General features: G+C 41.5%; 1 protein-coding gene across 3 annotated transcripts in view; it reads left to right on the top strand.

The window, feature by feature from the left end:
• Positions 1 to 24996, top strand: part of ARHGEF26 (Rho guanine nucleotide exchange factor 26) — a 115074-nt gene that overhangs the window by 56877 nt on the left and 33201 nt on the right. For all 3 annotated transcript variants that reach the window (XM_073359637.1, XM_073359638.1, XM_073359636.1), the window contains exons 10-11: positions 2059 to 2148; positions 13992 to 14146. In XM_073359637.1, the coding sequence (XP_073215738.1) occupies positions 2059 to 2148; positions 13992 to 14146 (245 nt within the window). The remainder of the gene's footprint in view (positions 1 to 2058; positions 2149 to 13991; positions 14147 to 24996) is intronic.

The following is a 24996-nucleotide window of genomic DNA, read 5'->3' as shown; positions in this document are numbered from 1 at the left end:
CCGTCATTGTCCAAAAAAAGGAAAGTGGTACAACACCCAAAGCCTGGAAACTGCCATGGATTTTCTAGAGTTAGAAAACTGGAGCTCCTAACAACATTTAAGGATTTTTTTTTTAATGAAATTAAACCATTTCAGTCAATAAGAGCTGTGTTGAAAATCTCTTTTCAGCTTGGAACAAGTATTGAGTACACGCAACAATAGAGGAGCAATCCATTAATACCCAAATCATAAATATTGCCCATAATTAATTCTGTAATAACCTCCAATGGGTTTCTTTTAAAGCTGATAATGAGGTTTTAGAATTTGGCATTGGTGACAACTTCCAACTTCACAATGAAAACTGTTGGCCTCAAAAGCTTTTTGAAATAAAGAGAGAGACAGTTTGAAATGGAAATCTAGAAACTAGCCTCTGAGATCTTAGAATTTGAGACCCTACAGTACACAAATGAATGTCATTAAATTTGATGGATTGGGCATACCCCTATTGGAAATAAGGTTCCCTATATGTTAGGGCTAGACACTGCCTTAGGCTCTGAGCATTCCTGGCTCATTTAAATTATTTATGCATGGAAATTGACAATTTTTCTCTTAAAGTGGAAGAGTAATGAAGGATGAAAATGTCAAATTGCTTTATTCAGGAACAGTCACTGACAGATCAGCTTCACATTTAAATGATTCTGTTTCTCAGAAAAAATTCTGAACTGCTGCAGTAACACAATACTGCGGCCAACACACTTGAATTTTATTGTGGGAACTTCTTGTAGTGTACAGAGTATTCAGACTGAATAGGAGAAGGGGGAGGAGAATTTGCCTGACTGATATTGTTCATACCTCTTTCTCTGGATGCTGCTTAACTATACCCAATAAGCATGACTTTTATCCCTGACTCATAAAAATCCTCCTGTAGAACAAATGTTTTACAATTTTTTTTTTCTCAGGGAAGGATATCTAGAGCTTAGTGTATAAGGGCTTTGTCCCCATCGTCTTCAAATACTCAGCTGTTGCACTGAATTCATTGCCTAGTCGTGTGCAACAAAATAGTTTAATTTGTCTCCTATATAAAATCCACTAAAAATGTAACAGCCTAACTTGCTAACATGCTGCTTCCTATCTCCCCAACAACAATTATAGCAAAATAAAAAGTGAGCTTTTTTTCCTATTTGAAAAGCTGGAAGGCTCATTTGTCCTTTCTAGACTTTTGATGCTGCAAGTTAGCCTAGAGAAGGCTATCCAGACAGACTCAATTGATTTGTGTTCCTACTTTCATCCTACTCTCCACCACTCAACACTGACAGGGATTAGCAGGAGTCATGGTGTTAGCATTCAGTACATTAGCTATCCTTTTCATTGAATTGCTGTGGTACTGGAAGGATCTGGGGAACTGAGTGAATCAATGGAGTATGCTGTTGCTCAGACATATCTCTCTCCCCTTCCAGGAATTGAGAAACAAGAAGGGGCCCATTGACTTTTGGAGAGCCCATGGAAGGGGTTAAGGAGTATATTTTATTTTTTCCATTTAACATATCTGGATGCCTGATCTTCCTCCCTTTTTTTTTTTTGTGGGGTGGGTGGGGCTCTAGAGGAATATGACAAATTTTCAAATCACATTCTAAAGCATGAGTGAATAGTTTTGTAAAATACTACCTTCCTTAGCTTGCCAAAAGAGCATCATAACGTTTGCCTTGGTCCTTCAATAAACAATTTGCATGTCTGCAGTTATAAGGGCAGCATATAACATTGGGTCACAACTATACAACTCACTTAACTTGCCAGAGTTAGAGTTTATGTTCTCTCAGGGTGCCCATTAAGTTTTTTGGACTGAAGATCTGCGGTCCTTTTGAGTTAGATACTTTGTGCCACTTGTACTGTTCTGTGTGGAATAATCAATCCTCTTTGTGGTTTACTGTAAAAAAAAAAAAAAAAAAATCAGTTTCTTTGATTTTCTTGCTTCTTCAGTGGTATGCATTTCCACAGAAAAGTTGCCATGTAAAGGAAAAACTAGTAATGCAATATCTAAATACATTAAAGTAGGAACACTTTTTTCCTTTTTCTTTCTAGTTGGTCCGTTTATGCAACGAAGGGGCTCGAAAAATGGAAAGGACAGAAATGATGTACACAATTAACAACCAGCTGGAATTTAGAATCAAGGTATGATATTTGCATTCATGAACTCGTTTAGCATGTGCAGAACTTTTGCCTTTCCTTAAGTTTTAAGACTGACAGATTCACAGCCAGAGAAAATGAAGCAAATTAGCTGGGGACTGTAGAAGCCATGATGCTGAACTGACCTTTCAACAAAAGACTAAAAGTTTGTCTCCTGAGAGCAGCTGAGGCTGTGAATGCTCAAAGAGCAACAGATGCCATTGCTAACCATATCTCAGTTACGAACACCAAGCAGCTAGAGCTTTAAACAAAAAGTAATTACACAAGTTAACACTACTCACCTGAGTATGGTGACCAGATAGCAACCGTGAAGAAACAGGACAAAGGGTGGGGGGTAATAGTGTACCCTTGTTGCCAAGAAGGCCAATGGCATTTTGGGATGTATACGTAGGGGCATTGCCAGCAGATCGAGGAACGTGATCGTTCCCCTCTATTCGACATTGGCGAGGCCTCATCTGGAGTACTGTGTCCGGTTTTGGGCCCCACACTACAAGAAGGATGTGGAAAAATTGGAAAGAGTCCAGCGGAGGGCAACAAAAATGATTAGGGGGCTGGAACACATGACTTATGAGGAGAGGGTGAGGGAACTGGGATTGTTTAGTCTGAGGAGGAGAAGAATGAGGGGGGATTTAATAGCTGCTTTCAACTACCTGAAAGGGGGTTCCAAAGAGGATGGCTCTAGACTGTTCTCAGTGGTAGCAGATGACACAGAACGAGGAGTAATGGTCTCAAGTTGCAGTGGGGGAGATTTAGGTTGGATATTAGGAAAAACTTTTTCACTCGGAGGGTGGTGAAACACTGGAATGCGTTACCTAGGGAGGTGGTGGAATCTCCTTACTTAGATATTTTTAAGGTCAGGCTTGACAAAGCCCTGGCTGGGATAATTTAGATGGGGTTGGTCCTGCTTTGAGCAGGGGGTTGGACTAGATGACCTCCTGAGATCCCTTCCAACCCTGATATTCTATGATTCTAATAGGTGCCTATATAAGAAAAAGTCCCAAAAAACGGGACATCTGGTCACCCTACACGAGTTACACATAAAAACCAAGAGTATTTGTGGCACCTTAGAGACTAACAAATTTATTTGAGCATAAGCTGTTCTTTTTGCAAATATAGACTTACGTGGCTGCTACTCTGAAACCTGACATAAAAACCAGGATATTCGGACAGAAGGCTTCTCACTGTCAGTGAAATCTTGCCCCCCTGTTGAAGTTAATGACAAAATTCCCATTGACTTCAGTGGAGCTAGGATTTCACCTTGTCTCTTTAACTCATGAAGTTCTGTAGAAGTGTTTAAACACAGATGATATATAGAACCGTTCATTGGTCTTTTTCTCTCTGTCTCTTTCTTTCTTTCTCCCTACCTTTTCTGGGTTTGTCAGCTCTTGGATATTTTCAATAAACTAAGAAGATACTATGAGAAGTGTAGTGCATTTTAAAAATACTGTAATAATTTAACTAAAACATATTTTAAAAGTGGTAAAGTATATATTGTTTAGCAGGAAAAAACAAGTATCCGACATTATTACATTCACAGCTGTTTTGCCTGTTGACATATTGTGTTAAACTCATTAAAATGATTAGAGTTCAGTACTTATTAAAAGGGCTGCATATGATAGTGATATTTTCCAAATCTTTTGAGTACAACCAAAGTTACAGATTGTGGTGTTTGTTTCCTTTATCAGTGGCCTGTCGAACAAGAGTCAAATGTGATTTACAAAGTATCAACAATATAGAAAAAAATCTTCTTTGTATCTCAAAAATGTTCATTTAAAACATTTTGTAAGTGGAATATCATACCCATGGGATGACATTATTTCTCAAGAATACTTCTTACTAATGCAGTGACAAAAGTACCATTTTGTGTTTTTTGTTTTTTTTTTAAAGTCTGTATATTTTAAAGGATTTCTGTACCCCCATCTTGGCTAGGGAAAGTTCATGACTCTGGAGCAAGACTTTTCAAAGGGTCTACAGCATTTTTATTGACATATTTCCAATAAAAATAGAAAAATAGGGTGTAAATATTCACTTACAATAACAAAAACAAAATAAGAAATTCTTTGTAAGGTGATCATGAAGTTCACTAACGACCTTGGGATAATATTCTCAAGAGATTTGGGAGACCATCTTTTCAGATTTGTCATTCCAGAGCCTTCAAGTCTGAGTAGTTTCTAGGAGTTTATATAGCCAAAAGGCTCTCAAAATGCCACTGTAAATGGCTTATATTCTTTATTTTCACCACAAAAGATGTCCATAATCTGTTGTTCTTGATTTAGGCAGAAGGATCAATCTCTTACAGTGTACCCTCTTCTAGAATGTATACTGCAACTTCCCCCTCTCATCAGTTTCATGGGAATAAAACAAGCAACTTTTATTCTTTAGCTTTTTTGCTAGAGTACCATTCTGTATATCTTAAACATGACTCCTTGGTGGTTTAAAATTTAGCTGTGGTTTGAGAGTTTGCCAGTCGGATTGTAAAAGGCTGATTTTTCTTGGCATAGTTTCAATACACTTTATTATGCTGAGCCTGTTTCTTGTATATAGGAAAAAGACATTCTGTGTTCAGCATTGCATATATTTGACAGTTAGAAAAAAATATTTTTAAAAGTCAAAGCAAGTGTTCTCTGGAATCTAACCTGTTAGGAAACCATATGCTGAATTTATTTGGCATAGAAAGCAATTTTGAGGTATGTTGAGTTAATAGCAAATAAAAGCTTAGTTAAGCCCTTTTTAGGTATAAAATAATTGAATATCTTGAGACTGTCTTTCTTAGAAATACACATAATTTAAACTATAAAATAATCTCTAGGCCCCCATATGACATTCTTAGAATTACTACAATGTTTCATTCAATCTAACTTGGTTCGTGAAGCTTGAATAACCAAAGCCACTCCAAAAATGGTTTAGTTTCCTTTTTATGTACTTACTCAGCTGTTTGCCCATCCTGAAGATTTAATTTTTAGTTGAGCTGAGAGGATATTTATTCAGTGTCTTCAGTTCGAGATTTCATGTACAGTACTGGGGAAGTGAGAGGCTTTTTTCCTGCAAACAGAAATAAGAATTTAATTATTTGGAGCAGCATGCATTTTGTGACTGCTACTGTCAAAGACCATTGTTGAAACTCAAGCGCTGTGTTTGCATGGTTATGAAAACATGATATTGGGATATTAATATAGTTGTATTTGTGTCAGTCCCAGGATATTAAAGAGAGAAAATGGGTTAGTTAATATATTTAATTGGATCAACTTCCAACAGAAATTGGAGTCTTGATCACTTGGTGGAGAAAGATGGGAAGCGGCATTTGTCTTAGCAATGTTAGGTTTCATTCACATGATTTCGTGATCCCTGAGTTTTGGATGAGTGGGTTGAGTTTCTGGTTCGAACTGAGCCAAAATTTCAAGTCAAATATTGCTATGAAACTTATTACTTTGATTTCATAATGATGAAACTCAATACCTCCTGCAGCACTGAGGAGTTTCTTATGAGTTTCATATCCAAGTACTGAACTAATTAGACCAGCGGTTCTCAAACTAGGGGTCATGACCCCTCAGGGGGTTTTGAGGATATAACATGGGGGTCGTGAGCTGTCAGCCTCCACCTCAAACCCCGCTTTGCCTCCAGCTTTTCTAATAGTGTTAAATATAAAAAAGTGTTTTTAATTTATAAGGGGGGGTCACACTCAGAGACTTGCTGTCTGAAGGGGGTCACTAGTACAAAAGTTTGAGAACTGCTGAATTAGACCTTCCATGGGATGTGAGTTTGAACAAGGTGACAATGAGGTGACAGTAACAAGGTGAGATAGCTACTGATAAAGGGAATTATATGATATTCTTATAGGAAAAATTGAGAAATGTGGGTTGGTTAGAATTATTGTAAATTGGTTACAAATCTGGTTAGAAAACCAAACACAGTACCTAATTCTGTACTGTTGCATGGGTGTACACTGGAATAATCTCAATTTAAATAAAACCAGTTTGATTGCACACTCTAGTCCACTGAGAGCAATTGGGGTTTGGTTCATTATCTGCTTGGAGAGTAGCATCTATGTGGTGTCATATATAGATTAAAAGAGGGCATACCAATATTTAGTATATTTATGACTTGGAAAAAATAGTAGAAAAGAGATTAAATTAATGGATAATAGAAAATTGTGGACATTTAAAAGGGAAGTCCTCATTGAACAAGAACTTGCAAGTTTTGTTAAGTGAAAAGCAGCTGGCGGGGGTGGAGAGAGAGATTCTGGCCCAGCATCTACTGTATTTTATATTGGCTTTTCTATGTTGTATAGCATAGGCAGGAAGGGCACTTTGTGAACAATTTTATTATTTTACTGTCATTAAAAAGGCATATGCAGTAATATATTTCATATGCAAGAAGAAAGTTGTTGCCTCTAAAACTATGGATGTATTTATTCTCACCCTTTAATTCTTGCACCAGTGAGATCACAGCTGAAATACTGTGGTCCCTTTTGGACATAATATTACAGTACAAATACAGACAAATTGGAGACAGTTCAGGAAAGGACAGCTAAAATACTTAAAAGCCAGAAAAATAAGACACATAAGGAATGATTACAAGGGCTGACAGCTGCATGGAGAAATATTTTATGAGCATGTAAAGGGGTGTTCTAGAGACGAAATAAAGCAGTTGTCTTCATTAGTCAAACATGACAAGACAAGTAATGGGTTTTAGCAGCAGCCAAGAAAGTTTAAATTCAGGTGCAGAGAAATTCCGTAGCTGAAAAATCAGTCACTGGTAGTGATAGAACAGTGAGATAACAGAGGGAAGGGCAGAATCAAAATTTCATAATGGACTATGGGAAATGGTTAGTGGTTTTAGGATTCTGCCACAGTAATGGAGGATTAAAGACCTCTCAGATTTCCTTTCCTCCTGTACTGGTTCTGGTTCACGTGATCATCAAACACAAGGATATTAGTGAAAGAGTGTGTTCCCTCATGGTTAAAGTTTGATTGGCTTTCCATTATAAAGTCAGTTTTGACACCCCCTCCACCCACCTCTAACTTTATCAGAATTTAACCAGTCTCCCAGGGTCTCTGGTCGACTGCATGAGCACTCACCTCAGGATACTTTGCTGTGACTCACATGGGGCTTTAAAGTTGTGCAGGAGCAGACACATTCACCATGCTCAGGCACCTCTTGGCATCTAGGACTAGAGAAAGAGAGACACCATGAACGGGCAGGATTGATAAGCGCCACAGTCTGCCCTGACCCAGTGGGTTTCCCTGGTCCCAGCCCCAGCATCTCTCGCTAGGTCTTCTGCGATTATCTGTGTCCTGTAAGGAGGGGCTGAGGCTGGCGCACTCAGTGATTTTTATAAGCTCCAGAAGACCATGGGAGTTTAGACGTTTACTTCAATAGGGCCTGGCTTTCACACCAAGAATGCACTCAGAGTTTCTCTCTAGCAGAGTTTATAAACTCTGCAGCAGTGAATCTCTCCATATTCCCCTTGTCCCAGAAGGTGTGTCATATTCTCCTGGCTGGGTGTTGAATTGGTGGGGGCTGATTTCCTGCTGCAACCAATCTATAAGGATACATTATAGTCCTAGTTGGTTCATATAAGGGTCATTAAACTTTGTGTATATTTTTTGTTTTTACAAGCAGTTTACAAGCATACACACAAGTAACTAGAATTATAACAATTTTCATAACTATTCTTGGGGGAGAACCAAGAAAATTAATACTTTTAAGTTATGTACAGGAGAAATAGAAATATACATCAGACATTTTCATTATCATAAAAAGAAAATAAAATCCTAGCCAGAAACCTTTTTAACATAGATGTTTGGACTTAGCCCAAGTATTTCCATGTTAGTCTTTGAGATGATGTCCATACAGATCCCAGTGTAGGTGCACATGTGCCTCATGCAAGCAAGGTTGGAGTCTTTTGAACAGCTGTGTCTGTTGGGGCTATGCATGCATCCTGTGCCGCCTTGTGCTTTCTGGAAAACCTTTCACATGCTTGAAGAATATTTTCCCACTCAGCTGTCAGCCCTCTTAATCATTCCTGATGGGTCTAATAAACCTGATACCTGAAGTACTAGCAATGTCAGGCCCACCCAGGATCAGCCTTCCAACAAATGGGTACCCTGCACAGGCCCTGTGGCAAACACCTGCCATTATACCATCTGCTGCAGAAAGGGTGGGAAAATGGTATTAAGTCCCTAAAAAAATGTTTGAGTGCTTGTACGCCCACCTCTTTGTCATCTCAGTAGTGCAGGAGAAATCTACATCCAGCAAAAGCATCCCAAAGGACAAGGACCCAACAAAGTTCAACCTGTTTGGGGAGAAATCCTACTGCTATACCTCCTTTCAGCTGCAGGTGTAAATTGTCAGACTCTTCTGGCCAAATAATAATTTCCTGAATTGGGATGAAGTAACGGCCTTTCTATCAAAGCTCCCACCTGAGAAGTATTCAAGGATTTCGTTGAAGAGGATCAGTAAGTGCCTAAAACGCCCTCTAAGCTGCAATGGATGTTTCAAACACTGACTAGCTCCATCGCCACAGCAGTGACAATGCGATGGGATTCATGGTTTCAAGCATTGGCATTCCCAGAGAAGTGAAAGTCACAATAAACCACCTGCCCTTTGAAGAGATGGAGTTATTCAGTGAGCACACAAATAACACGCTACATTTCTTAAAGGGCACAGAGGCTTCCTGGCACTCCACAGGGATCTATACCTGTCATAAATATAAAGGGAAGGGTAACCACCTTTCTGTATACAGTGCTATAAAATCACTTCTGGCCAGAGGCAAAGTCCTTTTACCTGTAAAGGGTTAAGAAGCTCAGGTAAACTGGCTGGCACCTGACCCAAAATGACCAATGAGGGGACAAGATACTTTCAAATCTGGAGGGGGGAAAAGGCTTTTGTCTGTCTGTGTGATACCTTTGCCGGGAACAGATCAAGGATGCAAGCCCTCCAACTCCTGTAAAGTTAGTAAAAGTAAGCAAATGCGTAAGGTTTTCTTTGTTTTTGGCTTGTGAAATTCGCTGTGCTGGAGGAAATGTGTATTCCTGTTTTTGTGTCTTTTTTGTAACTTAAGGTTTTGCCTAGAGGGATTCTCTGTGTTTTGAATCTGACGGTCTGTAAGATTATCTTCCATTCTGATCTTACAGCGTTGTTCTCATCTTTTTTTTGTTCTTCAAATAAAGTTCTGTTTTTTAAGAATCTGACTGGGTTTTTTGGGTCTTAAAAATCCAACACTGGTTTGTGCTTATCTTGTTTGTTCTCCAGCCTCCCCAGCAAAGTGGGTGTAAGGGTTTGGGGGGATATTTTGGGGAAATAGGAACTCCAAGTGGTCCTTCCCCTGTTCTTTGTCTAAATCACTTGGTGGTGGCAGCATACTGTTCAAGGACAAGGTGAAATTTGTGCCTTGGGAAAGTTTTTAACCTAAGCAGGTAAAAATAAGCTTAGGGGGTCTTTCATGCAGGTCCCCACATCTGTACCCTAGAGTTCAGAGTGGGGAGGGAACCTGACAATACCCCAGCCCCTTATTTCAAACCACATAGTTACCAGACCCCGATGAGACAGAGGAAGCCACTATGCTGTGCCAAACAGCCTGATTAGCCTCCCAAGGAGAAGCCCAGATGAAGCCGGAAACACAATCTTCCTCCTTCTCCTCAGTGATGTACCTTGCTCCTGTGGCTTGTTAGCAAATTTAATAAGGCTTTTAGGAACAACAACAGAGCCAATTAAGAGCATGCAACCTTCTGAATCCGCTTTTCCCCATTTCACAAGGCATGGTCTGCCATGCCTTTTGGACAGATTGGTGCTAGAGAGCCTTATCCGATTTCACTCTGTAGCTCCTACCATCCCCTCTTCCCCCACCCTCTTCAGGAATCCTTGTCACAAGAGCCTGTTACAAACAGAAGTGGCTTCATTGCTTCATCTAAGTGCCAGCAGAATTTGGGAGGAAGAGGCTTCTTTCTACTCATGGCATTTCCTTGTCCCAAAAAGAAAGGGGATCTTCGTCCTATATTAGACCCGCAAATACATGCACAGCCTCAGGTTCAGGATGGTAACACTTTCTTCCATCTTCCCATCTCTTCAGGCTCAAGAATGGTTTTATGTTGCTTGACTTGCAGGTTGTGTACTTCCATATGCTATCCAGGCAGCCCACAGGACATATCTAAGATTCATAATAGGGTCCACCCATTACCAGTACTTTCCATGCCATCAGGAGTATTCACAAAATGCCTGGCAGTGGTAGCAGCATGTTTAAGAAGACAGGGCATTCACATCTATCCTTACCTAGAAGACTGGCTGATCAGCGGCAGGTCTCAACAGGAGACTGCAACAGCCCTGGAGTATGTCCTCTTCGTGTTTCCTCAGCTAGGCCTCCTAGTGAACTTTGAGAAATTGTCTCTCAACTCATCACAGATGATAGCCCATAGGGATTCTGTCATAGACTTTCAGTTGGCAAGAGCCTACCACCCAGAGGACAGGTTCTAGTCTCTTCAATCCGTGACAAATTGCCTAAAATCTGATCTGATGACAATGGTACATGCTTGCTTAGGACTAGTAGGCTACTTGTCAGCATGTGCATATGTGATTCCAATTGCCAGGCTTCATGTGCAGTCCCTAATTCTATGGCAGATCACTCACTATCTAGGCACCACTTGAACAAGAGCCACAGGTCCACCTCAGGTCCTGTGGTAGCTGAATTCATGGCTGCAGCTGAAGAATGCTGTGACCCTTCCTTGGCAACAACACTCCTCACAGACACCTCAGGGACAGGTTGAACCATCTGCAGATGCAGGGAACCTGGTCCCAGGATGACTTGAAACTGTGTAAATGTCCTGGAGCTCAGGGCCATGAGCTTGGCCTGTGTAGGATTTCTGTCTGTTCTGCAGAATTCCTCAGCGGAGACCTTCACAAACAACCCCTCCTCAGTGCACTGTTATAAACAAACAAGAAGGTATTCATTTATCCCCTTTCTGCCAAGAAGCCATCAGGCTGTGGACATGGTGTCATCGGGATAATCCTGTTGTTTTGGCATGTTCCAGGAACCAGCAACAACCTGGGGTGACGCTGTCCTCAGGGCACCCAGAACCGTAAGCTACTGTGTTGTACCTCCTTGCCTCACAAGAGAGAGCTTTGCTGGAGCTTTAATCTGTGTCAGTTCCCTGCCTCATCAGCTAACTTCTTGAGACGCTGCCAGTCTTAACGTTGCCTTGCACATAGCGGTCAGTGGACCCCAGTTCCAGAGTTCTCCAGTGATGTGTCTCTGCAGTGTCCAGTCCCTCTCACTGGACAGTCCCAGAAATTTTTAAGTTCGCTGCTTCCAAAGAGACAGTGCACACACCAGCCTGTTAGTTTAGCTGAGGACTGACACTTTACTTCAGTATAACAGCACTGAGATGGTTTATAGTAAAGAAAAGAGATGTAAGTGATACTAAGTAAGAGGGGGAAAAAACAGGTATGGTAACAAACAAAATAATAAAACATGCTTTCCAGTGTCCAAGGCTGAATTTTATCAAACTAGCATGTTTGTCTAGACAGCTTTCTCCCTGGCCAAGGCAGTTCTATCTGTCAGACCCATTGCAAATATCCAGCTGGCCTCCAGTATATCTCCCAGCCTGTCCAGTCATAATCTCAGAATCATGGTTAGTTTATTGCATCACGACCCACAATCATTGCACTTAATGGCTTGGATGTTGGCTACAGACAGACACTGCTCTATACAGATTCAAGAAATTCTCATCCAGAGCAGGAAGTCATTACTAGGAAATCCTACTCCTCTAAATGGAAAAGATTTTCCATATGGACAACTTGACAATCTAGACTGAGTATAGACCCTGAGATTGAGAGTCCTCGACTACGTGCTGAGCTTCAGACTGGCCTAGCGTTTAATTCTCAAGGTCCACCTTGTAGTAACGTTGGCATGTCACATTCTGGTGCAGTTTTGCTCAGTCTTCTCATTATCAAACAGTATCCATTTTCCTCAAAGCCTTTCTGCATACTACTCTCCTATTAGAGACCCAACCCCAGGTGGGACCTCAGTGTCATTCTCCCAAAACATATGGAGCCTCCTTTTGAGCCACTGTCAAATTGCTTGGTACGCCCCTTTACCCTCAAGATGTGTTTTTATAGTTGCTCTGCAAGGAGAGGGTCAGCAAGTTCCAAGCCCTTCTAACCAGATTTCCTTTTACAACCTTTTAGAAAGATAAAGCTGTGTCGAGACTGCACCTTAAATTCATCCCTAAGGTGGTCTCCAAATTCAGCGTCAGTCAGTAAACCTGCCAGTGTTCTTCCTAAAACTTCGCTTGATGCTGGGAGAAAAGAAGCTGTGGGCTCTGGATGTCTCGAACTCTATTATAGCAGTAGTCAATAGTCAGACAGCGGGGCAAATCCAGACCACCAGACACTTTTGAATGGACCCTGAAATCTTTTTATTTACTTATGATCATTATTGTTCGTTTTTTTTATTTGCTCTGGAGTCTGGACCTTGACTATACCTTGAGCAAGAAATTTGGACATTGATAAAAAAAATAGAGCAGGGGTAGTCAATTATTACCTTAATAGGATCAAGCCTTTTAGGTTATGTCCCCACCTCTTTGTGGCTATAGTCAGCCCATCAAAAGCCCAACGTGTCTCATCGTAGAGACTTTGAGTAGATCGTGCAGTGTTTTTCTGCCTGCTTTCAGATAGCCGATGGTCCTGTGCCTCCAAATATCAAGGGACTCCACTGGGGCACAGGCAGTGTCTTGATCCTTGAGCTTCAGAAATATGCTGCTATTTGAGATCTGCAAAGCAGCAACATGGATCAACTCACTTACCTTCATTAAAGATTACTCTCTTGAAATGGCAGCCAGGTCAGATGCCAAGTTGATGGGAGCGGTGCTGCAATCATTATTTCACTAATAATTTCCACTCCGTAGAGGATGCTGCTTGCCTGTCAACTACAAAGGGATCCATACTGACACACATTTGAGAAGAAAGAAGGGTTACTTACCCAACAGTAGCTATAAGATGCAGTCAGTTTGGGTCCCACTGCCCACCCTCCATCCCTGCTTTTCAGAGTCCTCTGCAACCGTGGGCTTTGAACTGTGAGGGAACGAAGGGAAAGTCACAGCTGCTCCACCCTTTTTGCTCTCATAGAGGAGCGTGAGGAGGCACAGGATGCATGTGCGGCTCCAGTGGACTGCTATGCAAAAGGACACATGCACGTGGGGCACATGTGCGCTACTGTAAGATCTATACCTGACAACATCCTCTCCAAGAGCCACCGTTACTGTAGTAGGGCAAGTAACTGTTCTTTTTCTGATGTTTAGGAGTTGATAGCTATGGGTTTTGCTGTTTCCTGACTTTCAGATACATTTGCTTTTGTTTTTAACCTTTGCTGTGATTTTACTGACTTTCAGACCTCTTCTATTTTAGTAACTGCAGTATTCTAATCTGGTAAATTTTTCTGTTTGTAACTTGAATTCTGCTTTATGAGAGACGGTGGTCTGGGAATATTTAAACGCCATTTTATTTCTGCCCTTTTGAAGAGATTTACTTAGTTCTGCATTAGGTGGAAACATGCTGGTAGGTCCATTTCACAGCATGCTCAATTCCAGATTGTTTGTTCTTAATTGATTTGAGCAGATGTAGTGTGAAGGTAGCCAGTACTTCTAAAGCATCCACTGTTGGCAGGTGTCTCCTGCATTGTACATTACTTTGAATCTTGAAGTCTCTATTTGACACCTATACTCCTATCTTTGTTTTGGGTTTATTCATGCATTTTTCCAAGTGATCCTGATACTCCTTTGTCTCACAGAAGGCTTGTGACTTACGATGAAAACGTTTTTTTTCTTATTTTGTAGCCATTTCCACTGGTCTCCTCTTCCCGGTGGTTAGTGAAAAGGGGTGAATTAACAGCATATGTGGAAGACACTGGACTCTTCTCTAAAAGGACCTGTAAGCAGCAAGTGTACTTCTTCCTCTTCAATGATGTTCTTATTATCACAAAGAAGAAGAGGTAAGGGATTCGACACTCTAAAACTGCATGTGTGTCTAATTCCTTGAGTCACACGCAAGCCACAATTGTCTTGAATGTTGCATGAGTCACCCTGGGGAAATGAGAACGTAAACTTCCTGGCTTCACAACGGCTGTTTATTCAATATTTACCTCAAGTATAATTTATTGTTCCCAAAGCCTTTTTAGATTATTCCTTTAGCAACTGTTTGCATGTTTGAGTGAATGAGGAAGATATGAGAAGAAGCGGTTATGCATAATATGCTTGCAGCACAAAAACAAAACCTCATGTGAGTGGAAATGTTGACTAAAAATGCATTGAGTGCTGCCAAAACATTTACAGTTTTGTAGTCATACATTTTGGTATGCTGTGCCTGTACAAAGAATGAATGAATTAAGGAGGCATTTTTGAGTCTCTCCTATTTCTCCATCAGACCATACTCAGAATTGCATTGGTTGGAGATCAAACAGAAATGAAAATCCAATCCAGTCATAGTGACTCAGCAAAGGTATACATTTTAGCAAGATAAATAAATATGTAGAACAGGAATGTCTCTCCATACTATTCTTTCCTGGAGAATCGGTATCAGTGATGTGATGTGATAGAGGAGGCTGCTGGGAGCACCCTGTTAAAATTCCACCACCAAATTGAAGGGATCGTTATGGTCATTCCTCTGCCTTTGATGGAGTTCATGCCCTCTGCAGATGCTGCTCTGTCATTCCTGACAGAGATGATTTGCTCCTGTGGTTACTAAAAAATAGTTTTGAAGAGCAGATGTTCTGCTTTTGGGTTGACCAGTTACACCAAATATCAGGTATTTTAAAAATCATTTCGAAAATCTTGAGCCTGTGCTTCAAACAGTACGATTGAGCACTATGCTATAATTCTGTTGTAGTTTATGCATTTTTGAGAAACAAAATGTGAACACTTCCAGCAAAGTGTGGCATGATTTGTTTGCTGCCTTAGTTCTTGGTTATATTCAAGTGAATAGATTTCTCCCCAGCCTGTTCACTGTAGTACACACACGGCTGGGACACAGGGTTTATCACAGGCTACAGGGAACACTTTTATGGGAGCCCCTTTTTGAAACATTGGCAGCGCATCAAAGATTTGTATCACACATCTTTAAACAGTGTGTTTCTTTCTGTTCTCAGGGGACTAAAGTTAATATTTTATTGTGCTGGTAGCTAAGTAAACTTCTGAATTGGAAAACAATGAAAAAGTCTATTATCTGTATTACATTGTTTATTGGTTTCCTGTGGAATAGCTTGGTTACCCAGCTTCTGAGATAATTTTTTGCAATAATGTATTCTTTCCAAACTCTGGCTCTTTTGATTTATAACATCTTCCAGCTGTTGGAATCTGTGAGATCCTAGTGGACCCTATAAGTTACAGTAAATAAAACTTGATCTTAATTATGGAGTTTATATATTCACTGTACCAAGATCTTTCTAAATAAACACATGAAGTTGAAAAGTATTGATTCCTGTGATCCTACCACAGTCATTCTGATCACAAAATATGTACTGCACAAATGCAGACAAACTTACTAATTACATTCTTTTATGTGATCCATTGCACCTTAGCTGTGCAAAAAAAATCCATTCCCATGCAGTTTTTCAAAGTTAAATTTGAACTGGCTTCTGCACATGTTATAACATTAAATAATTTAATGACTGTACTAACACCAGTGGTACAGTTCCTCTAGTTTTTAAGATGTAACCAGGGATACTTTGAAGGTGATATTCAAGTTTAAGACACTGTGTGTTTACATTTGCACGTTTGGGTTTCCCATGCTTTTTTCACTGCTGCCATAAAAATCACTTTGTTGTACCCCTGCATTATAAGTCCTAATCATTCAGCTCCTTGAAATTGTACAAAATGAGTTTTCTTTCTGTATCCTGAAGCTTATTTTCACTTGCCCTGTCCAAGTTATTAACCATATTTGTAGAGCTCAGTTAGCACAATAAGGAGTGATTAAGTCCAAATTCTTTAAAGGCCAGGATTGATGGTATAGGTCAAAGTAGTCCCACAGATAACTGATAAGCAGTGTTGGTCCAACAACATTCAGCATGTAGAGCAGTACTTACATTTAGACTCAGACTTTAAGGACAAAAGGGGCCAGCGTGATCATCTAGTCTGACCTCCTGCATATTGCAGGCCACAGACTCTCACCCATCCTTTCCTGTAATAGACCCCTAACCTCTGGCTGAGTTACTGAAATCCTCAAATCTTGATACAAAGACTTTGTTACAAAAGTTTTACCTACCAGAAGTATAATTAAAAGAACTGCATTTGTGTATTACAGTGAGCAAGCACTCCAGAAAAGCATTTGTTCAGTGAGATTTAGCTAGAAGATGATAAACCTCATGATACTGTACACGTAGGCATGCTCCGCATCAGGTTTTAGGCTTTCATTCCTACAGTGCTTTCCTCGTCAGATCCATCCACAGCCCCTAGTTTGAGCTCATCCTGCATTTGTAATGGTAAGACTTAATGGCCTACCTTTATGTTCTCAAATAGTTGAATGGGATTTAGCAACCCAATTCCCCTTGCTTTAATGGGCATCATATGGCCAAATCCCATGGAACTCTGAAATATTTTAGAGGCTTATGCTTTAAACATCATGCTGCTTTGCAGCCCAATCATGCATAAGTATATTAAATGCGCTTTTGGGGATCGCTTAGGGCCCCATTTACTTTTCTGTGTATCACAAAGAAGCAGGAAACTCAGAGTTGCTTCAACATGCTTGTTCTTTGAGGGGTTAGGGCACTGTAGCATCTGCTGCAGAACAGCCTGGCCCTTGAAGCTAGCAGATCACAGGAGACACCCAGTGAGTCCCTGTGCTTTTGTGCAGCTGGCCTGCTGGCAGCATGGTTCCATTGGGCCATAGAGCATTAACACCAAATGGATTTCTAATGATTAAATCCACAAGGTTGGTTGAGGGAACCTGCTTGAGTGGCTCTTCCACTGCTTCACTCCTCACTGTTCCTTCAAAAGTGTGAGAGGCCTGGGCTCCACTGTTTTTACCTCAGCTGAGTCATTGTCTTCCACATCCCTCCTGGCTGGGGGGAATTAACAGTTGGCAAGTTATAGCCTGAATCCAGCATCTTTTTTTACCTTCTGGCCCAGAGCTTTAAATAGTGGCTAAAAATTCCATCCCTTCTCCATTGTTTAGCATGCAGCTTCTTGTGATCCTGATTCAGTTTATTCTCCAGCTTCTGTGGAGTCTTCCAGGACGTAGACGATATCTGCATTTTTAATGTAAAAATCACACATGGACTTTTTACGTAAACTTTTCTGGCCGCCTTAATACAAACTTTGATTTCTATCTCTTGAATGCATGATGAAGACTGTATGTATCCAGGGTGTCAGACTCTTGGAGAGACTCAAATCCCATTTTTATGGTTGATGGACTGGGGCATAACTTTAGTGCCGGTCACTAACCACCATGCATGGCGGCTCTCCCGTTGATGTCAAAGATTTAATGGTAGACAGCGGCCCTTAAGTAACAGCTTAAGTATTCAGCTGCTATTGTTATGTATGTATTCAGTATATGTTGTATTCATCATTACTCAGTGAGAAAAATTACCACCACTATTTTTACTTTCCTACCTTTCCCGTCTTTCTTCCCTGTTCTTTTTCTTGTTCTTCCTCTGCATTTTCCTTCCTGCAGCAACACCAAATTCTAGTCCTCTGTGCTTCACACTCATCCTTATCCCCATTACATCTACTAATATGATTGCTAATGAAATGGTTCACATTGACATTAAAGTCCAGTAATTACCCTTCAAATGTAAACATCCTAGGGGGCAGAGGAATTCACACGCTTTGTCTCTTGAGTCATTATTTCAGGCTTTTTGTATCAGGCAGACAGCACTTTATTAGCTGTACTTGGGTCACTTCTTGAAGGTTTTCTTCACAACTATGAGAGCAAGCAGTTTTTTAAAATGAATATTCAGTTCTACAGAAACCAAGTATTTAATGTAAATACCTCACATAAATACCTCAAGCAGGTATCTACCTATACAAGGGTTTACATGTGACACCTGAGATATAGACAGTGCTGCTTTAAAAGAAAGGTACCCCAATAGAAATCTCTATATTTTTGCTAGTAATATTAATCTTACTTTTATGTGTTCCTCCCAGGTTGAACTTCCAGGGCCATCCCCTCTCCTCTTGCTACAGTTGTGTATATAAAACATATCCATTCTGAACTTGACCCGAGGCACTGTTATGGAATTGCTAGGTTCAGAGAACTCTTCATATGTTGCCTTTTGTCACAGTGTAACTCCCTTCTCTTCATGTGCCAATAAATTTATGTCTGCAACTGTAATTTTCACTCCATGCATCTGAAGAAGTGGGGTTTTTAACCTATGAAAGCTTATGCTCAAATAAATCTGTTAGTCTTTAAGGTGCCACCGGATTCCTTGTTGTTTCTAGAACTACATTTTCCCAACCAGTCAGAGAGCTCAGAAAATGAACTGTCTGTAGGAACATCCCTATAACTTCTCACTGAAGCCTGGAAGTGTTTGCCATAGCAGCATTCCGCTAAGGATAGAACAGAGCTCCCTCTTGAACCTGCCTGGATTGGATAGCTCCTATGCACACAGTCCTGGGATCAAGAAGGACTGGTTAAGGATTCCAGCTTTCAATATGGAGTGGCTGCATTTGAGCTGGCATGCTGTGGTCCTCCCTTTCCACTCAAGAAGTAGTGAGTTCATGCTATGTTTAACTATAGTTGAAGTGGACATTCTTTATTCACCCATTCAAAAAAGACCCTCAAACTGCAATATTGTAGATTATTAAAAGGTTTCTCACAAATTGCAAGGATACCTCTATTTTAGTGAGGATATAGAGTTATTAAATGTTTTTAGCTCACTTTCTGTAATCCCTTAAGGATACCACTAAAATCATGTCTGTTTAATGGCTGCATGGCTTGTCAACTCCTGAGATAATCTTGGCAATGGAATGCAGCTGGACTGCATAAATTGGAAACCACCCAAAGGTCAAATAATACTTTGGAATGTTACCTGTTCTCAGCTGCTCGCAAAACTGGGTTTGTATACCAGATTGCCCCCCCCCCCCCCCCCCAACCAAGGAAAAACCATAGTTTCCTAATTAAAGAGGCAAGTTAGATACCGCATCACAAACAAAAGGAAGCAACTTTTGTAATGAAATACTGAAGATTTCAGTGTGTAACTTGCAAGTATTCTTAATGGTGGTAAGCTAAAATAGGAGGTACTTACATTTTATTGGTTTAAAAAGACCTATTTTAAAGAGTGAAGGAATAATTTGGGATTTTTTATCTTACGTTTTCTACGGTTGTGGGGGATTTTTTGTTTTGTTTTTTTGTTTTTTGTTTTTTTAACTTATATAGTGTATTTGTGGCCGTGTTGGACTCGGGATACTGGAGAGGCCAGGAGGGTGAGGTAATGTCTTTTATTCCAGTGGTTTTCAAACTGAGAGTCACGACCCAGTACTGGCTCGTGGAATGTAAGGCACTGGGTCGTGGTGGCTCTGTTCAGCACCGCCAACCGGGCCATTAAAAAGTCCTGTCGGCAGTGCCGCCCAGCTAAGGCAGGCTAGTTCCTACCTGTTCTGACACCACACTGCACCCCAGAAGTGGCCAGCAGCAGGTCTGGCTCCTAGGTGGGGGGAACACGGGGCTCCATGCACTGCCCCCGCCCCGAGCACCAGCTCCGCACTGCCATTGGCCAGGAACTGGGGCAGTGCCTGTGGGCGCAGACAGCGCACGGAGATGGACTGCCTCTGTCCCCCCCAGGGGCTGCAGAGATGTGCCAGCAGCCAGCCACTTCTGGGGACTGTGTGGGGCCAGGGCAGGCAGGCAAACTGCCTGAGCCCCGCTGTGCCGCCAGCCAGGAGCCAGTTGTAGTAAGCGCCTCCTGGCCAGAGCCTGCACCTCGCACCCACTCCCGCACCCCAGCCCAGAGCCCGCACCCTCATCCAAATTCCCTCCCAGAGCCCACACCCTTTCCTGCACCCCAATCACCTGCACCAGCCCACAGCCTTCGCCTGCACCAAACTCCCAGAGCCTGCACCCCTCACCTTCTCCTACAGCCCAACACCCTGCACCAGCCCAGAGCTCCCTCCTGCACCCAAACTCCCTCCCAGAGCTTGCACCCCTCACTCCTGCACCCCAACCTCCTGTCCCAGGCTCAGCCCGGAACTCCCTCCCACACTCCAACCACCTGCCCCTCAGCCCAGAGCCTGCACCCCCCCCCCCCCACACACAAACCCCCTGCCCCAGCCCATTGAAAGTGAGTGAGGGTGGGGGACAGTGAGCGGTGGAGAGACGGGAAAATGGAGTGGGTGGGGCCTCGGGGAAGGGGCAGAGTAGATCCTGGGTTGATCTGAAATGCAAAAAGTGATCTTTTGCGTAAAAAGGTTGGAGACCACTGGTCTAGTGTGTCTGTTCAGTCCATGATTTTTAGTGTCGAGCAGAGTAATGAATTTAAGCTCCCAGGCTCATATTTTGAAAGTGTTGTGCCGGTTTCCTTTGAAGGTGAGGACTGATGGGTCCGATGTCGAGTGATCGCTGTGTGATAAGCGTTCGCCAACAGGTAATAGGGTGTTCTTGTCTTTTATCATTTTCCTGTGTGAGTACATTTGAAAGTGAAGAATTGTCTGGTTTTACCCACATAGTTGTTGGGGCATTTAGTTCAGGAAATAAATCTTTCCTGGACCCCCACTTCTGACCTTCAAACACCTCCCTTCCCCAATCTCTCCAAGCTTATCATAAGAAGCAAGCTCCCCACAGACCAGGACACGCCAACTCTCAAAGCAGCACCAGATCCTGCCGGAAGAGCAGATGCAAAACCTGCAGACATAGCTCCACTGCTACAATGATCAACACCCCCCCCACAACACATCTTTCAAGATCCCTGGATTCCACACATGCCTATCCCAACATGTGGCGTACCTTATCCAGTGCCCCAATAACAACTACTTTTAGCTAGAACTATCTGGATTGTCAAGTCTGTCGTTTTTTTTTTGTTTTTTTTTTATTCCACCCCCCATGATTTTATTGGAGACTTCTGGGGGGTCTCAGGGCATAGCTATTGCATAGGAACCATGCAAAAAAATTAGTGGGCACTCATCAACAGCCAGTTCCCCTCCTCTCCCCCTTGCCTCCCGTCCGCTGGTGGCTCCACCAATCAACTCCTCCCTCTCCCTCCCAGTGCTTCCCACCCACAGCGATCAGCTGTTCCATGGCATGCAGGAGGCGCTGCTGGGGGAGGGGGAAGAGCGAGGATGGGGCATGCTTGGGGGAGGGGATGGAAATGGGTGGGAAGAGGTGAGGTGGGGGCAGGAAGAGCTGGGGCAGGGGTGGGGACTTTGGGCTTCTTGGTGGATTATAATGGGGTCTTGCAAAAACTAATAATTTAACTGCCTGCCTGCTGAAAAGTGGAAGCTGCTCATAACTCTTCAACTGCATGTCGCTTACTTATTTTATTTGTTTTTTTAATTTTTTTTTAACATTTACTGAAATCTTCCAATATTGTAAAATATTACTCCATCTCAGGGATTAAAATGAATTCTTCAAATCTTAAGGAAGTCCAGTTTAGCAACACAATAGTTCTGGCTTCTTTGTCTCATATATCTATGAAAGTATGCTTCTGCAATCTTGTATGAGCTTGCTTGCTGTGGGAAATCCTATATTGTCGCTGAGTTGGTGCCTAGAAAACTAACTTGCAGATTACAATCTAACTCAAAATTGGTCTTTGTTTTTTAAAAAAATCATTAAAATTGCTTGCTATAGTGTAGTCTTTGAAGTTTTACATATCTGCATATTTTGTTTGTCTGTGAGAGCTGCTATTTCCTGGTTGCAGGTGGCATTTTGAGATTTGGGATGAGTATGAGTTGTTGGCGTGTTTTGTTTTTTTTTTTCCCCCAAGGGGTGGAATCATATTAATTATTCAGAGCACCAGTATGACAATCCCAATAGAATGCACCTGTGCTTGTCTCTCTCTGTCTTTGTAATACATGCTGCTTCCTCAGGAAATTAACTTTGTGGGTGTGTGGGGACTGAAGACTCACTCACAGTGTGTTAATTTTAGTGCAAAAACTGAAATTTCATTCTGTCTGGCAATTGCAGCTGTTTCTCACTCCTTGTGAACAAAATAGATTTGGGATCTGACTGATTCGGTTTACACTAGTGTAAGTCGGAAGGAATTCCTTTATAATAGTGTAAAACTATCAAGATCAAGAATCTGGCTTGAACTGAAAATATCAAAATCTCTATTTTCCTATAGAGACTGCCAGCAGTAAGATATAATGCAAATATTGTTTTAAGCAGCAATACTTTATATAATATTATGGAGTATACAGATATAGAGTACTATTAAAATAGGGAGGTCCAGCCCTCCAGTAGTGTGTAAATATCTCAAAGTAATTTAACTTCCCTCCCCACAACTGTATTTTTGCAAGAGAGGAAATACATTTCTGAGGTGTGAGGGCGTATGCATCATTGGTTGTATGCTCTGTTCTTAATACCTTGAGACTTAATATTAAAAATTAAAACTCTTTGATTTCCTACAGTCCTGTAAAATAACATACATTTTACCTGTACAGTAGACAGACCAAACAAAAACTGCTTACACTGTTACTGTTCTATTTCTAATTCATAAATGCACTTACAATATTCATATTTTCAAAATAAAGTAGAAGGGAGAGAGTAGCACATTAGAATGATGTTTCAGATCAGGAATTCTCAAACTTCATTGCACCACAACCCACTTTTGACAACAAAAATGATTACACCACTGCAGGACAGCTGTCCAAAGCCGAAGCCCCAGCCAGGGGGGACCGTAACCTGAGCCTTGCTACCCAGAGCTGAAGCCGAAGCCTGAGCCCCTCCTCTGCCCAGGGCTGAAGTCTTTGGGCTTCAGCACCAGGCAGTGGGGCTCAGGCTACGGCTTCAGCCCCAGACCCCAGCAAGTCTAACACCAGCCATGGCAACCCCATTAAAATGGAGTTGAAACCCACTTTGGGGTCCCAACCCACAGTTTGAGAACCGCTGGTTCAGATTATAGATCTGGCTAGTTACAACAAATGAAGGTGCTGCAGCTCCAAGTTAAAGTCCATGCCAAGTGATGGAATCTGTCCAAAACAATTATTCATAAGTAAACCCGTGGAGTGCTATATAAGGCCGTTATCCTTACAAGAACATACTCACTGGATTGGCATTTCTTTGGCTTACAGTATTACATGGATACAGAGATAAGCCAGAACAAGGTTGATGCCTTTGTTGGCTTACCTACCTCTATTATATAGTACTGCTTACTTTGGTTTGTACAGTGGTGATATATGATTTAGGGCACAGTGTCCTGCCACTGCTTAGAGGAACCTTGTCTAGACGATATGAGGTTTTTTATTTAATTATATTAAAATAATTGACATAGTCCTTGTGACGGGTTCGGTCACAGAGACCTGCTTGGGACTGTCACCAGATGTGCTGAAATTACCTCTGAGCCCGTTTTCCCTGGCAGCTTGGGACTCCAGAATCCTGCCTTGTGGAGCCAGACATGCTAGTCTGCTGCAACACAGACCAGGTCTGGTCCACACACCCAAAGCTGCAGACTTAACTGAAAACAGCTCATCAGGTTTCCTGTCCCCAGCAACCAGACACCCAGTTCCCAATGGGATCCAAACCCCATATAAATCAGTTTTACTCTATATAAAGCTTATACAGGGTAAATTCATAAATTATCTGCCCTCTATAACTCTGATAGAGAGAGATGCACGGCTGTTTGCTGCCCTAGGTATTAATCACTTACTCTGGATTTGTTAATAAACAAAAGTGATTTTATTAAGTATAAAAAGTAGGATTTAAGTGGTTTCAAGTAATAACAGACAGAACAAAGTAAGTCACCAAGCAAAATAAATCAAAAACAAGCATGTCTAAGTCTAATACATTAAGAAACTGATTACAGGTAATATCTCCCCCTCAGCAATGTTCCAATAAGCTTCTTTCACAGACTAGACTCCTTCCTAGTCTGGGCCCAGTCCTTTCCCCTGGTATGGTCTTTGTTAGTTCCAGCAGACATCTTAGGTGGAAACTAGGGGAGTTCTCATGACTGGAAGCCTCCTTTGTTCTGTTCCACCCCCTTTTATAGCTGTGGCACAAGGCAGGAATCTCTTTTGTCTCTCTGGGTCCCCACCCCTCCTTCTAAATGGAAAAGCACCAGGTTTAAGATGGATTCCAGTATCATTGACATGTTCACATGTCCTGTGAAACCCCAGCCTCCATTCTTCCAGGGCTGGCCCACACATACACCGGAAGGTTTGCATGTAAACAGAGCCATTTACAACTAATTGCCCTAGTCAATGAGAGCCATCAAGATTCTAAACCACCATTAATGGTCCACACTTTGCATAATTACAATAAGATCTCAGAGTTATATTTCATATTTCTAGCTTCAGATAAAAAAAGATACATGCATACAAATAGGAGGAATGTATTCAGTAGTTTATAACCTTTGTTATGATACCTTACAAGAGACCTTTTGCATAAGGCATATTTCAGTTACATCATATTCACACTCATAAGCATATTTCCATAAAACATATGGAGTGCAATGTCACAGTCCCATAACAAAACACACACTGAATTCACTGTGACTTTGTTTGGACAGGGAATAAGTATTTTTAAACATCTGAGTTTGCAGTGAGGTTCTGTGCAGTTTGATGCCTTCTGTACCTTGCCAGTGATTAAATTGGATGTTTTGGTTGAATTCAAGAAGCAGAAAGAAGGAAAGCAGAGCTGTTGGTCAATGATATATTACTAGTGGCTTTCCAGAAGTTGAAATGAATCTTAAACTAGCTCTCT

The sequence above is a fragment of the Lepidochelys kempii genome, chromosome 9 (genome assembly GCF_965140285.1).
Source record: "Lepidochelys kempii isolate rLepKem1 chromosome 9, rLepKem1.hap1, whole genome shotgun sequence".
Taxonomy (NCBI): domain Eukaryota; kingdom Metazoa; phylum Chordata; order Testudines; family Cheloniidae; genus Lepidochelys; species Lepidochelys kempii.
Note: the sequence above shows the minus strand (reverse complement) of the source record. Positions and strands in the feature narration are given on the sequence as shown.